The 16,035-nt window shown below is 47.2% G+C and overlaps 1 protein-coding gene across 1 annotated transcript in view; it reads left to right on the top strand.

Annotated features, from left to right (window-relative positions):
* The first annotated feature begins 8,727 nt into the window (after positions 1–8,727).
* Positions 8,728–16,035, top strand: part of LOC135183601 (epoxide hydrolase 1-like) — a 9,830-nt gene continuing 2,522 nt past the window's right edge. Inside the window, exons 1-7 of the mRNA XM_064158787.1 lie at positions 8,728–8,851; positions 10,190–10,213; positions 11,074–11,287; positions 11,913–12,093; positions 12,863–13,093; positions 13,434–13,563; positions 14,534–14,748. Of these exons, the coding sequence (XP_064014857.1) occupies positions 8,823–8,851; positions 10,190–10,213; positions 11,074–11,287; positions 11,913–12,093; positions 12,863–13,093; positions 13,434–13,563; positions 14,534–14,748 (1,024 nt within the window). The 5' untranslated portion in view covers positions 8,728–8,822. The remainder of the gene's footprint in view (positions 8,852–10,189; positions 10,214–11,073; positions 11,288–11,912; positions 12,094–12,862; positions 13,094–13,433; positions 13,564–14,533; positions 14,749–16,035) is intronic.

Here is a 16,035-nt window from a genome sequence, read left to right as displayed (position 1 = left end):
AGACTGTTCCAAACCTCCAGAGGAGAAAATAACTCGTGCTGAGGAAGCTCCTCCCTATGGTGATCTCTCCGATCAGGAAAAGAACTATGCTTTGTTCACAGATGGTTCCTGTCGTCTTGTTGGGAACAAGCGAAGATGGAAGTCAGCGGTTTGGAGTCCAACCAGAAGAGTTACCGAAACGAAAGATGGCGAAGGAGAATCCAGTCAGTTCGCTGAGGTAAAAGCTGTTCAACTTGCTCTTGATGTGGCTGAACGTGAAAATTGGCCTATCCTTTACCTCTACACCGACTCGTGGATGGTAGCCAATGCTCTATGGGGTTGGCTAAAGGACTGGAAGAAGAATGGTTGGCAGAGGAAAGGAAAGCCTATTTGGTGTGCTGATCTATGGCAGGACATTGATGCACGGCTGGAGAAAATTCCAGTGAAGGTGCGGCACGTAGACGCACACATGCCTAAGAGCAGAGCCACTGAAGAACATCAACATAATCAGAAGGCAGATCAAGCTGCTAAGATTGCTCAAGTTGATACCAACTCTGATCTTGACATTGACCTTGATTGGAAACACCGAGGTGAGCTGTTCCTAGCTCGGTGGGCCCATGACTCATCTGGACATCAAGGCAGAGATGGAACATACCGATGGGCTCGTGATAGGTCAATTGACTTGTCCATGGACGCTATCACCCAAGTCATCTATGACTGTGACATTTGTGCTGCTATTAAGCAGGCTAAGCGAATCAAGCCCTTATGGTATGGTGAGAGATGGTCAAAGTACAAGTATGGTGAAGCCTGGCAGATTGACTACATCACTTTTCCTAGATCACGTTCTGGCAAGCAGTATGTGTTGACGATGGTAGAAGCCAGCACTGGATGGCTGGAAACCTATCCAGTTCCACATGCTACTGCACGTAACACCATTGTTGGTTTGGAGAGACAGATCTTGTGGAGACATGGAACTCCAGAGAGAATCGAGTCAGACAATGGCACTCATTTCAAGAACAATCTAGTGAAAAACTGGGCCAAAGAGCATGGTATTGAATGGATCTATCACATACCCTACTATGCACCAGCTTCAGGGAAGATTGAACGCTACAATGGTTTGCTGAAAACCACCCTAAAGGCCATGGGGGGTGGAACTCTGAAAAACTGGGACAAACATTTAGCACAAGCTACCTGGTTGGTAAATAGTAGAGGTTCAGTAAACAGAGCAGGACCTGCACAATCAGATTTGGTCCAAACAGTAGACGGTGATAAAGTTCCTGTTGTACATGAGAAGAATCTGTTAGGGAAAACTGTTTGGGTATTTTCTCCTTCGGGCGAAGGGAAACCTGTCCGAGGGGTGGTTTCTGCTGAAGGTCCTGGTCATACATACTGGGTAATGCAGGAGAATGGTGAAATCCAGTGTATTCCACAGAGAAATTTAACCTTAGCTGAGAGAGTTTAAATTCAAGCTGTTAGGAGTTTTCTGTTCTAGGTAACATCGGCGCCCAACACTGAGAGAATCTACAATAGAATCTACAGCACGTGAGCACGAACCCAATATCATCTGGGAGTCCCTGTTCTGAGCTTTTGAATCACCTACATCTGATTGAAGTGTGAACTGAACTTGTATATATTGTTTTAGTGTAAATATTGGTTTAGATTAGATTGGATAATTCTCAGCGATACTCTGAGCGAAGTAGACAGGGGTGGATTGTGCTAGTTTGAAGCAAGCTAGAATGTTTTGGTAACAGAACTAGATAACAGGCAGTGAAATCAAAACAATTGATGTCAACTTCTCTCACAGTTACGCTGAGAACTCTGGGAAGAAGAAAGTCTTATTCTCCATTTTGTTTCTCACTCTTGCTTTTGCCTTAGACCTGGTCACATCTCATTAACCCTGCTCCTACTAACCTTGCTCCCTAACCTCTTGGCTGCACCTCTTTTCTTCCTGAGAACTGGGGTAAGGTTGAGAGGGCCGGGGGAGGTGTTGGGGTGGTTTGAGAGCCCCTCCTGGGGACTCAGGTTTCTGGGAGGGGAGTTGTGCTTTTGTATTGTTTATCCTTTGTATATTTCTGTATATAATTGTATATAACTGTATATATTGTAAATAGCTGCTTGTAAATTCTGCTAGCTGTAAATAAATTGCTTCATCTATATTCCCAGGGTCCGTCTGAGTTAGCTGGGGCAAATACAAAGTGTGGGAGGGGCGGGGTAACCCCCAAACCATCACACCTCTGACGCCCTTTTTTGTAAGGACTACTTTTCAGAAGCTGGTTGTGAGCTATGGCAAAGCAATGGGACAGAGGTAACCTGCCTCTCTTCTGCAGCACCTTGCAGATGCCCACTAAAAGCAAGACCAGGAGTTTGCCAACATAAGGATGGAGAAAATGAACCTGGGATCTGGTCTGTGATAAGAGTTACCATTGCAGGGTCCTCAGCAGTTCCATTGTTATTGAGGATGATGGAGATGATTCTGTACCATTTCTTTCTGCCTACAATAACTGCTTTTTTCTGAGTTTTTTTTGTTATCTACACGAATGATTAAGTATGGACTCCCTACACATACTGACTGATCTGCAGCCCTCTTCTGAATGCCTTTGTTTCTGCCACCAGTGCTTCTGCTACTACAGTAACGACCAATCACCCAGGCTATACTTTTCCATAGCATATTTGTACTGTTCTACAGGTCTCAAGACCAGCCCTTCCCTCAAGAGCCTTTGGTCAGTTTGGTTTTTAAATGATTCTTGCTGTAATTTTAGATAGCTTGGGGCAACAGTTGCACACACACCATTACACAACACGTTGATGTGATGGTTTGGGCTCTTACCCGCCCCTCCGCACTTTGTCTTTGCCCCAGTTAACTCAGACGGACCCTGGGAATATAGATGAAGCAATTTATTTACAGATAGCAGAATTTACAAGCAGCTATTTACAATATATACAGTTATATACAATTATATACAGAAATATACAAAGGATAAACAATACAAAAGCACAACTCCCCTCTCAGAAACCTGAGTCCCCAGGAGGGGCTCTCAAACCACCCCAACACCTCCCCCCGGCCCTCTCAACCTTACCCCAGTTCTCAGGAAGAAAAGAGGTGCGGCCAAGAGGTTAGGGAGCAGGGTTAGTAGGAGCAGGGTTAATGAGATGTGACCAGGTCTGAAGGCAAAAGCAGAAGAGAAAACAAAATGGAGAAAGTTTACTTCTTCTTCCCAGAGCTCTCAGCGTGACTGTGAGAGAAGGAGACACCATGTTTTTCATTCCACTGCCTGTTATCTAGTTCTTCTACCAAAACATTCCAGCTTGCTTCTAACTAGCACAGTTGATAAGACTGTAAGGCACCAAAACTGGCATAACTAATCAGAGTTTAAAACTGTAGCTGTATTGATTGTATGGAGTTCCCTTCTGTATAAGAAATTCCTCATGCCCAGGCTGCTGGGCACCTGGGTTAGTTGAGCCAAGCCTCCATCACGCTGGCCAAAACATCAGCAATATGTCCAAGCCCAAGAGGGCTCTGTCTCGCATTACACTCCAGGATTAACCCTCCTAGTGCACAAAATAGCAAGACCCATATCCCAGAACACAGGAAAGACTTGTGCATCTGACTTCCAGTGGATGACTGAGTGCACATGCAGGGACCATCACATTGGGGCTCTGTGCACAAGTTCCCAGGGCCTGCTCTCTGCCTCCCATCACTAATATCCCTGAGATTATCCCTGGGGTACCAGTGGCCTAAATACACTGGTCTGGACTTGAAAGTTGCTTTTGTTTTTAATGTTGCTGAGTCTCTAAAACCAGCACACGTAACAAACTGCCTGTTTCCAAGCAGCTGTTGTGTAACTTGGCTCCCCACCCCCAGAGATGTGGCCTGCCATTCATTTAATTTCACTGGGAAATGCCTGGGGGAGCCTCTTAGCTCACTAATTAACAACAGAAGGGGCCAGTCCCTGTTGGAGGTAACAGTGAAACATTTGTGAGGTCTCCTGAGAGTAAGGCAGGCAGAGAAGAGGCCAATTCCATCTGGGAAAACACTACCTTGTTTTCTACATACAGTGCAGAGCAGAGGACCACGGAGGTGTTGAGGGGAAGGTACTTGCACAAATGACAATGAGCTTTCTGGGCAAGAAAGGAATGTTTGTGAAGGAGAAGGAGGAGATGGGCAAGACTGGCACTGGCCCTCCCAAATTGTTCATTGCTTGTGCAGTCTGAGGTTTATCTAAAATACCATGGAGCAGCACAGAGGCCTCATGGGCTGGCTGCCAGTGAAAGCTTGAGCAAGGTGTTGCTTCAATCTTCTCTCAAGTGCTTGAGCTGGGTCTTGTTAATAAGATTCAGGAATTAACAGCTTGGAAGTGCTTAGGAGCTCAATCTTTCCTCCAGGAATGTGATCACTGAGGCTGAGCACAGAGCCTGCCATTCAGGGCTGGAGTAGACTTTGATGCAAAACACATCTCTTACCAACCAGCTGAATGTCCTGAGACCTCACCAGGACGGTGAATACTTCACTCATCCGTTGCAGGTAGGTGATGTGCTTGGGGCTACTCCTTAACCCCCCAGGACACAACTACATGTGGCAAGCTTTCAATTTTTTTGGCATCTGATCCCATTTCTGTGCAGAGCTTGTTTCATACAATACCAGCCAGGAAGAATTGCATGTGCATAGCCAGTCCCAGTTTGTACCTGTTGTGCTATGGGGACTACTCGCCTTCAGAATTCATGTGGGGAAATAGTACCTTCCTTACAAAGCTAACAAAAAATGTTAACTTCACAGACACAGTGGTGTCACGAGGCAAGCAGAGTTGCAAGAGCTTGGAAAACCACAGGAGAGATCTGAAGCTTCCAGATATTGCCCTGCCCTGAAGCATCACCAGCCAATGGCTTACCTGTCATGGCCACTGCCACTGACCAGACAGAAAGAGGACCCTGGTATAAGTCAGAAAAGTATATTCATAAAGATCACCTACTAGTGACCATCATTTGCTCTCAGTAGTATTCTTCAGACAGTGAACCTGATTTTGTGCATGCAGCATGCACTGTGCAGCAAAGCCTTCTCACTGTAAGACGAAGGCCAGCATATTACAGCTGGAGCCACTAAATTCCAGTGAGGGGTCCCAGAGAGCTCTAAAGGTCAACGTGGTCATTTCCAAGTTGCCACATCATCTCAAGCTACAAAAGAGCTGTGTTCAAAGCTTCTGTGTTCCAATCTTAGCCCTCTTCATTAGCTCATTTTATAACCAGAAGCCACCAGCTTTCCTCCCTGTGTCTCAAGTTTTGATATTAATAGGCTGGGGAAGGCAGCAAAGGGGAAATGGATTTGGGGGTCCTAGTTGAGTGGAGGTTGACCATGAGCCAGCAACATGCACTTGTGGCCAGGAGGGCCAATGCCATTCTGGGGTGTATTAGAATGGGTATGGCTAGTAGGTTGAGAGGCTCTCCTGCCCCTCTACTCCACCCTGGTGAGGCTGCATCTGGAGTGCTGTGTCCAGTTCTGGACTCCCCAGTTCAAGGACATAGAACTGCTTGAGAGAGTCCAGCGCAGAGCCACAAAGATGGTTAAGGGAACATCTCTCTTATGAGGAGAGGCTGAGGGAGTTGGGGCTGTGCTGCTTGGAGCGGAGGAGGCTGAGAGGTGACCTCATCGGTGATGATAAATATGCAAAGGGTGAGTGGCAGGAGGCTGGAGCCAGGCTCTGCTGGGTGATGCCCAGTGACAGGACAAGGGGCAATGGGTGGAAGCTGAGGCATAGGAAGTTCCATGTAAACATGAGGAGGGATTTTTTATCAGTGTGAGGGTGACAGAGCACTGGAACAGGCTGCCCAGGGGGGTTGTGGAGTCTCCCTCTCTGGAGATATTCAAACCCACCTGGACACGTTCCTGTGTGATCTGCTCTAGGTGATCCTGCTCTGGCAGGGGGGTTGGACTGGAAGATCTTTTGAGGTCCTTTCCAGCCCCTAACATTCTGTGATTCTGTGTGATTCTGTAATAGTGTTTGAGGCTCAAGCACATGAGGCCTGGGTTATGAATATGTACAACTGGCAATGAGAAAAACAAAGAGTCCCAAACAAGCCCTCCAGAAACAAGGGAGCAGGCAAAGGCAGAAGCGGTGCGGGTGCACTGCCAGCTCCTCCGCCCCACTAGAGGGCAGCCGCAGGTCACACTGGGTCAGCTCCCTGTCCGCGCCTGGCTCCTGCTCCTGCCGCGCTGCTAAGCCAGCCCAGAATACGCTACGGGACCCCTCTGTGTGCGCCTCCCCTCCCACTGCTGCAGGGCTGAACCTGCAGAGCGGTGCTGAGAGCAAGAGAAAAACGTGGGAAACAAGCTCGCTGTCAGGGTGTGATTTGTGCAACTGGACCAAGAGACTCCTTCAGGAAATGCTGCCAGTCGCAAAGGGACGGCAGCAACTAGACGTGCAGCTGGAGATGCAGTGGACACCTAGAGTGTATCAAACGTTATTCTCTCTCTTTTTTTTCCTTTCTCCGTGCCATGGAGCAGCTGGATCAGCAAAATCACAGCACTGGGACAGGCTCAGAAAACTTTCTAACAGTGCTTCAAAGAGATGCTTTAAAAATGGGCTTGCTAAGATGTCTGTCACTAAGGATAAAGGATCCTGGCCCCAGTGCAGATGCTTAGAGACACTTCCACGTGTCCCTTCTTGTGCCATTTCTCCTTCCATTTTCGGGTTATGCACCAAAAGTCTCATGGGAGGCAGCCTTACTGACTCCAGCAGTTTCTGCCTGGGTCTGTGCATTCTGGCCACTGGAGCTTGTAAGAGAGAGGTGGGGGAAATCCTTGCTTTTTAAGGACAAGCTGCTGCAGCACCCCAGGGCAGAGCTTCCTCTGGGACTCTTGGATCTCTACCAACCAGCACTCACATAAAACTCCTGCACATACCCTACATCTCAGTAGATAGGATCCTGAAATCTTAGTTGTTTGAGATTTGTTAGTGAGGCTTTGTTGCCTTTTACCTCCATGGTATTAATGACCTTAGTGAGTTCCCTTATGTCTTAAGCAAAAGCCATTTTTGTTCTCCTTTCTTTTAGACAGAGAGCAGCATTTGGTATCTCTTCTTCACAACCTTACCTAGGTCTGCTGTCTCTTTTCCCACATTCTTGGTATACTGCCAGTTGTACATACTCATAACCCAGGCCTCATATGCTTGAGCCTCAAACACTATTACAGAATCACACAGAATCACAGAATGTTAGGGGCTGGAAAGGACCTCAAAAGATCTTCCAGTCCAACCCCCCTGCCAGAGCAGGATCACCTAGAGCAGATCACACAGGAACGTGTCCAGGTGGGTTTGAATATCTCCAGAGAGGGAGACTCCACAACCCCCCATGGCAGCCTGTTCCAGTGTCCTTTCACCCTCACACTGAAAAAATTCATCATTCTCAGATGTTTAAGCCAGACTTTCCTTCACAAGCCTTTATGCTTCTTCCTAGTGCTAAGTTAAACCCAGAATTTTCCCAAGGTCTCTTTTGTCTCCTGGAGACATTACATCCTGTTGTTCCTCAACCTGGCACCTTACTGGGTCCTCGCTTACCTTCCACGTGGGCTGCAATTCTTTACTTTTGTTGCTAATAATTATCTAATTTTCTGACTACAGTCCCTTTACAGTCAGGGATACCATCTTCTAAAAGGCCTCAAAAGTGATGGATTTGTTTGGGAAATAAAACCCTAAAGCTAAGTAATCCCAGGTGGATATAACCACAAATGGCTATGATGCAGCAATAAACTGAACTTCAGCCAAATCAAAGATTTACAAGCTTTTCTTTCTGATAGCACAATGGCTGCATAAGAACTCACAGAAGTATGAGACCTAATTATTGTAGAACTCACTGGTGATGGTACTTCATTTTGAGCATCGCCTGAAGACAGGAGTAATTTACTCCGACAGTAAAATGCAGCTGCTCCTGGAAAGGAGCACATAAGGACACTGTGCAACAATTCCAGAAGGAAAAGCCTTTATCCTGCAATATTTTGACCAACAGTGAAGGAAATTAAAGTCTGATTCCCTGTTGATTTCTGAGGAAAATTAAACCCCTCACTTTTCTATTTCATTTTGGCTGCTGCAAACCACAGGTGCACATGGAACAGAGCCATGTGAGAGAGGTTAGAAGGGACATCTGAAGGTCAGCTTACCCCAGAGCACCTTCATGTAGGTCAGATTGCTCAGTGCCTCGTTCTGGTCAAATTTTGAACGCTTCCAATAGAGATCCCATATCCTATCTGGGTTCACTTCCACGGTGAACTACTTTCTCCTCATATTTAACCAGAATCTCCCCTGTGGTAATTGTGTCCACTGCATTTGGTTCTCAACTGTTGCACCTCCAGGATGAGTTTGGGTTCATTTTTCCTAAGCTCTTCACTAGGTAAGTGTAGACAGCAGTAAGACTCCACTTTTGGTCTTCTCCAGGCTGAACCAAGTCTTTCTGTCTCGCCTTGTATGCCACACATTCCAGCCTCCCAGCAGCCTGGATCTCTTCACTCCTGCCTGCTGGCTATACTCGCTGTATAGCCCTCTACGCAGCTGGCCTTTGCTGCGAGGAAGGACACCGTCCTGACCCGGGCTCAGCCTAGGACCCCGGGCCAGGCTCAGCAGAACTGTTCCTTACGCATTCGGCATCCAGTCCGTGCTGCTGCGCAGGGATGCTGCTGTCCCGTGCAGGACTTTGTACGGCTCCTATCGGTCCGCAGCTGCGCAGCTCGGCAATAGGTGGCACTGCCGGATGATGTAAGCTGCGCTGTCACCAGAGAGCGCCACTACCGACGGGGAGCCCGGCAGAGCCGCGCCTGGCTTGCTCCGCTCACGGCAGCCGACGGCAGAGGCGAGACGGACATGTGGCACCAGATCCTTCCCAACGCCTGGTGAGATATCCTCGGCAGAGGAAGCTGCCACTCTGAACAGGGCTCCCAGGGGCTGGGGTGGGAGAAAACCTCTGCCGCGGCACAAGGCTATTGCATGCCCAGCATGCAGCCGAGTTCTCCTGAGCATGCAGCCGAGTTCTCCTGAGCATGCATGCCTTGTTAGACTGAGCCAGCTTCTGTGGAACAGAGGGAGCTGCTTCTGGGACATGCGTTCTTCACTAGCAGTGCAGTTTGTGCTGTTGTCACGATGACTGCTTTCATGCCTCTTACTAAACTCCAGGATGGATACTAGGGGTATAGAGAGATATGCAGAGGCATGTTATGACATGTTGCACAAGCTACTTAGCTTCCAGAGAGGTGGAGGCTGACACTGTTTGCTCACAGGAGCTCTGTTCTTCCTTATCTGAGAGCGACTTAAAGCCATCCCTCCTTAAAAATCACACTAAGGCTGTCTCAGACATCATTACCAAATTGCCTTGGCCACTGCTGGGGTCTCCAGGACGGGCACCAGCTTCTGCATCGTAAGCAGCAGTGGGAAACCAGGTGAAAAGAAACACCAAGTGGACTTGGTTTTACATGGAGTTTTATGGAGGATTGCTTTGGGAGTTTTTTGGTTGGTTGCTGTTTGGTTTGGTTCAGGTTTTGGTTGGGTTTTTTTTGGGGGGAGGGGGAGTTTTTTTTCCTCAAGCTGTCGCTATTGTGGCACCGAACAGCGCTGTGACTTTCTTGTAAGAGAATCTACCAAGCTGCAAGAGAAACAGGGAGGATCTTTTCTTCTTGCAGGCAAATGAGACCTAGAAGTTGGTATCCAGACAGGTGCAGTTAGAAGTAACTAAAGTAGCAATGAGCTGCTGCTGGTTGAACTCTGAACAGGGAAAGGCCCCAAAAGCCTCTCCTCATGCTAGCCCTGCAGCACAATGAGTATCACGTGTCTGGCAGCAGGACAACCCTTGAACTTGGAATTCTCTGTGAAGGGTGTGCACCTAATGCTACACAGCAGTTAAGATAAACTATTTTCTTGGCTGAGATACCAGGGCTACTTGGAGGAGGAAGCACCACAAGGTTAATGCCTTTTATCTAAATTGTGCTGAAGGAGGGAGTATTATGGCAACTATCCAGCCTAGAAAGACTCTCTTTGTGCAGAGGCCCTTCTGTCTCATCCAGAAAAAGTAGGAAAAATACTGGCAGATGTTGCCAGGTGGCTAAGGAGCTTGTGATTCTGTGGCAGGGCAGCAAATGGCAGGTGAGAATCTTTGCGTCGCCCCCAAGGGTTGATACCATTCAGCCAGCTACCAGACTTTAAGTATGTTTTGTTTGTTTGTGTTTTTTCCTTTATAGGGAGAACATCTTGTCCCAGATCAGGTAAGTGAAATAGCTGCTCTGTGCTGGGGCTTCCACTTAGCATCAGCAAGTGGCTCAGCATTGTCCCTTCCCTACCCTTTATAACAACAGCAGCAAAATCTTTATTAGCAGTCCCCTTGCAGCCACTTGGAGTAGCCCTGAACACCTCTACTAGTCCCTAAGGGAAGCTGAAGAGCTTGAGGCAGAGCTCAGAGGAACAGGAAGCTACACTACACTTAGGACAAATTTCTCAAGCATTTGAATAGTTTTCAAACATGCTACAGGTCTGCTAAAATCAACTCTCACACTCAAGAAAGTCTGTGCCCTTGCTGTCTAGAGCAGAAACAGGAGCGCCAGACAGGCCCTTCATGTTGGGGAGTCAGTGGTTCCCTAAAGAGCAACTGAATCTGTAGGGGACTTGGGTATTAAGCACTGCCAAGAGGGGCACCTCCAGCGCATTCATCTCTCTCCACGAGCTGAAGACCCTTGTCTTTGCTCTGGCTCCTCAGCCCAATCTGTGCAGTTTTTATTCCTGCAGAGGTCCAGCTGCAGCTGTCCCATTCACTCCAGTACTGGCCTTAAATGAAGATCTACCCATACCCTACTGACCCTTGTCCCACAGGGCAGCCTGGTTCAGAGCGAGAGCCCAGCCCTGACCAGCGGGCACTTGATGCTCCTGAGAAGCGCTGGCAGATCCAACCCTGCCACAGGCCTTGCCTGTGATCTTCAGAGATAACCGAGCCCCCAGGCCTGTCGGCTCCATGGGGGGCGCAGGCTTTTGGTGCAGCTCGGGCCCAGCCCCTGTGAACACAAACCTCGGGGTGGTCCCTGTGCCCTTGGTGCTTCTCTTGCTGAACGCAAACAACTCTTTGGTTTCCCAGATCTTTTGAGTATTCACAGAAGAATGCAGTCCTGCTCCCTGTGGCGGCCCTGGGGGTTGGAGGTATCCTGCTTTGCTGTCTGAGGTCTAGACACAAGGTCAAGACTCTTGAAATGGGCGATGGATGGTGGGGCTCAGGTGAAAGACCCCTAAAAGGAAAAGAAGATGAAAGTATCCGTCCCTTCAAGATTGAAACGTCTGACCGAGAGATTGAGGTACCCGTGGCTGGGATGTAAGGCGAGGTCAAAAGCAGCAGGGTGGAGTCAGTCCATCACCCACCTCACTGCTTCAGGGTGACAGCAGTGCACTTACCTATGCCAGTGCAGCTGCCTAGCTCCACTAGCAGGACTTTCTGAGGCCACAGCGCTCCGTGCAGCCTGGGGCTGCTCCTGCAGGCAGGGTGCAATTCGAGCAGCAGGCTTTGACAGTGGGGCTATGAATGGTGGAGCAGGACGGTGGGAGGGCACTGGGACAGCATGGCACCTGTGTGGCAGGACCGAAGGACTTCCACAGAGGAAAGGGCTAGAAGGGTGAAGAGGGACAGGGCCTTGACTGAGTCACAGCACCTCTGTTCGTACATGTCTGCCTGTAATAACTGTCTGGCCAACTAGCAGACAGCAGCTGTAGGACCCAGTGCTGCTGGGGGCCGCAGGGGAACCAGTAGAAAAATACCTTCCCTGTTCAAATGATTCAGGAGGTCATGCAGAGGATGGCACTGCTTCAGGAAGGCTTGTGGTGTCCCAGAGCCCAGTACAAATGTCATCAGTCAGGAGAGCCCGTCCGTGCCCACTCTGGCATAAGGCTACTGGCCAGCCTCACAGGAAGGTGTCTTCTGCACAGGACCTGCACCGTCGCCTGGAGCAGGCCCGCTATGCAGAGCCATTGGAAGGAGCTGCCTTCGATTATGGCTTCAACTCCAACTACCTGCAGAGGGTGGTGGCCTACTGGAGGAATGAGTTTGACTGGCACAAGCAAGTGGAAGTCCTGAACAAATACCCCCATTTCCGCACCACCATTGAAGGTGAGGTGATCTCTGTGGCTTGAGCAGGTACCACTGTGCAGCACGCAGAGAGAAGGGGGAATGTTAGCGGTTAGTGTTTAAGGCAACAGCATGTACAACAGCCTAATGATGGGAATGAAATAACTCTAGGGGAGGCTATATTGTTAATAACCTTCTATAGATTTAAGGGCATTACAGAATGGCCGTAGAACTAGGTCTGCTTCAAGATGGACTTCATCTGCTTCTGAACCTCATGATGAGGTTTTTCTTCTGCTATTGCCCTGAAGCTACCTTTGAAAAATGCAAAATGTCCCCAGTTTCTGAGGCTGGAATAGCACCCACCTCAGTTTAGCCAGGTGAGGTTAGCCAGACTCTGGATAAGTGATCTGCAGGTTAAACTTCTTTCTTGCACTTACTTCTTCATGTTTCTGTTTATTGCCCACATATTCAGTCATCTTGTCATGCTTTCGCACTTGCCTTCCCTGCATTGTGCTGTTCATTTAAGTGCAGCACTACTTACGTACTGCGAGACCAGGTTCTTGGGATATAGATGCTCAGTCTCCTGAGACAGATATCTGGGACTGGGATCAGTACCTCTGTATGTAAAAGACAAGACACAGTTACAATACCAGGCGGCCCCTGTTACCTAAGCATCTTCTTGCCGTGGGTTGGTTGTGTAACATGTGCTATGAATGCTAGTTAGAGTTTTTATTCCCTACTTCTTCAGGGTTCAAAGCAGAAACTGTGATGGAACTAGAGCTTTAATTTGTCTTTCTTGGATGTGTGGCAGGGATCGATATCCATTTCATCCATGTGAAGCCCTCCTATGTCCCTCATGGCCGAGCTGTTCAGCCTCTGCTGATGGTCCATGGCTGGCCTGGCTCCTTCTACGAGTTCTACAAGATCATCCCTCTGCTCACAGAGCCAGCCAGATACGGTCTGAATGACGGTGATGTGGTGTTTGAGGTCATCTGCCCATCCATCCCAGGCTATGGCTTCTCAGAGGCACCACACCAGAAAGGTAAGGGATGGAAAGGCTCCATTGGAATCACAGGGATTTTGAAGTAGCACCACAGTCATCGCCAGGCCCATAGGGCTTTGTGACTACAGATGCTCTGTACTAACACCCACATGGCTGAGGCTCTGAGGTTGGCTGTGGAGGTCTGCTTTCCACTTTCCCTACTTTCCACTGAATTTCTATCATATTGTGTACACTTTTTTTTGCCAAGGAGTAAAGCAGAGCAGCACAGCCACTGTGCTTCACACAGCAGCACGTTTACATGTCTCTAATAGGCAACGATCTTTGACCAGAGGGTGAACGCTAGGACAAAGAGGTCTCCTCTGCTTATCTTTATTGACAGGCTTTGACACCATAGCAACTGCTCGGATATTTCACAAGCTGATGAACAGGCTGGGCTTCAAGCAGTACTACGTACAGGGAGGAGACTGGGGATCTCGTGTTACCACAAACATGTCTCAGATGCTGCCGCAGTGAGTAGCACAAGGATTCAGTGCAGAAAAGCCGCTCCAGTTCTTACCCTATCATCTGGCCCCAACGTTCTTGTCCTGCCTTCTGTTTGTTGCTCTGCCCCTCATTCCATGAGTTTCCTGCAGTGATATCCCCAGCCCTGTGCATTCAGTTGTATTCATACACTTTGTGTTGACATTGGTGTGGTTCTTAGAGCATTTCAGTGCTGTTTGACTTCTGTTTCACTAGCTGTGAATGCAAACTGCTGCATTGTGATTTGAGACATCAAGGAGACAGGTCATTCAAAATCAGGAAGGAGATAAACTGAAAATCAGCAGGGGCAAAAGGAAAGAAGAAGTTCAGCCTTTCAGCAGCTGAACAGTACCACAACGTATAGAACTTTCCTATCTAAAATGCAGAGTTGAGATTTATGAGACAAGAAGCACATTATGTTCCTTAGAAGGTGGCTTATTGTGTAGCATTTAATGAATGGGGAGCACCACAGCCATGCTTAGGTCAGATAAATTGGGAAAGCTCTCAGAGCACTTAGATTGCAGGCTGAACAATGTATTGTTCCTGATGCAGCTGTGCTTTACAGCACCCAGAGCACTATGGCCACGTGTGATCCACTCCAGCTTTTCAGAAAATATCCAATGCAGCCTGTTCCCTACAGTGCAGAAAACACAAGATTAACAGCCAGAGCTACTAACTTGATATGCTGCATCCAGGAACTGCTTGCTTAGTGCTGTCATACCAGTGGCAGAGCTGGACAGAGACGGCAGCTGCTGCACCATTTCTAACTCCCTTGTCTGTTTGGGTTTTTTTTTGGTTGGTTGGTTGGTTTGTGGGTTTTAATCATGATCAGTCTGAAAGGCTTTATGTATCTGGCTCAGTGAAATGCTTCTATCACAGCTCCAGTCAGACTTATTTTGTGGAAATGTTTGTGACAGAAGAGAATTTGATTTAACCTTCTGTTCATTACCTTAATTTTAGATCTGTGAAAGGGCTTCATCTGAATCTCGTCTTCCGTGGCAGTCCAAGTTTGAGAAAGATACTTGCTGTGATGATTGGGGCTTATGTACCATGGCTTGTAGGTTTCACCAGGGAAGATGCTCAACTTATGTACCCTTTCATGCAGAAGAGTATATATACTATTCTGCAAGAGTCTGGATACTTACACATCCAGGCCACCAAACCAGATACTGCAGGTAATGAACCTTTTCTGTATCATTATGAACTTTGAACATTAACTGCTTATGGTGTATAAAAACTTTAGTTGACCAAAGGCCAGCTGTGTTTGAGAAGCAGCGTTTTGATGACTGAATTTGAGACATGAGGACAAGATAAGATCCAAAATCTGATGACTGTATGAAAGTTACAAGGAACAGATTATAACAAGATGAAGACTAACACCATTTTTCACACTCTTTTAAATGGCATGCTGGGTCTTTTGAGGAAATAACTCCTTTGCAAAAAGCATCCTGAGGTAGAGCACAGGCTCCCAAAAATGAAGCTTCTAGAAATAAACATGGGTGAAAACAAGAAAAATATAACCAAATGCAATGTGAAGCTTGCAGAAAGGTAGACACAGCTGAAAAGCCTGAAGTCTGCCACATTTATTTGAGGCAGTAGATAGCGAGTCTGAAGACACTCAAACTCTAACATCAATTAATGCCTAGTCTCTTGCTTGAGCTAACTGCAATACCAAAGAAATTAAAGGAGACAAACAAGATACCAGGGTGGGGTTTGTTGTTGTTTTTTTAAGATAAATAGTGAAGGCAGTCCCAGAAGAATTAAGATCAGTATGTCTAGTCTCAAATCAGAAAAATAGCAGAGTTATTTTAAAGAGCAGACTTGATTTATGTGTGATAATATCACAGGGAAATCACGCTTTGAAAACTCTGCTCTGGCAGAATCAAAGGACTTTGTATCCAGTGATGAAACATATTAATTTAAAAAAATGGGGTTTTTTGAGGTTACTTCTCCAATGTTCTTAAAAAAAATCCATCAAAATGCCTTAAGAAAAGGATTAATTTTGTAGATTAATAACTGGTTAACATGAGGATGCAACACAGGAATGAGTAAGCAGGTTTCAGGGGAGAGACAGTACCATAAAAAATCTGTACTGGCACCTGTGCATTTCAACATGATCCTAATATTTCTGCAGATAAAAGTTAATGGTTAAGTGAAAATTCTACAACTGCCCAAAGTTTTGCGCAACCTAGAGATAATTGCAGGGAGTTGCAAAAAGCATTTAAGCATTTGGCTTGATGTCTACAAAGTTCAGAGCAAGTGAACTAGAGGAAGAAAATCACGATAGGCTCAAGTTTGGCTGCTGCCATATGCAAGAATTGGTGAGTTTTGAAGTGTTAGCTGGTTCAGAGTTTAAAAGAATCTCAAATTCTTAAAGACTGAAAAAAAACACCATGCTAAAGCAGCATTTGAATCAGTTGCACCTCTGTTCCCTCTGTTTTGTAAGTATACAGGAAGAGGGT

This window comes from Pogoniulus pusillus, chromosome 18, assembly GCF_015220805.1.
Source record: "Pogoniulus pusillus isolate bPogPus1 chromosome 18, bPogPus1.pri, whole genome shotgun sequence".
In the NCBI taxonomy this organism is placed as follows: domain Eukaryota; kingdom Metazoa; phylum Chordata; class Aves; order Piciformes; family Lybiidae; genus Pogoniulus; species Pogoniulus pusillus.
The sequence above is the reverse complement of the archived record's forward strand: the minus strand, read 5'-3'. Positions and strand labels throughout refer to the sequence as shown.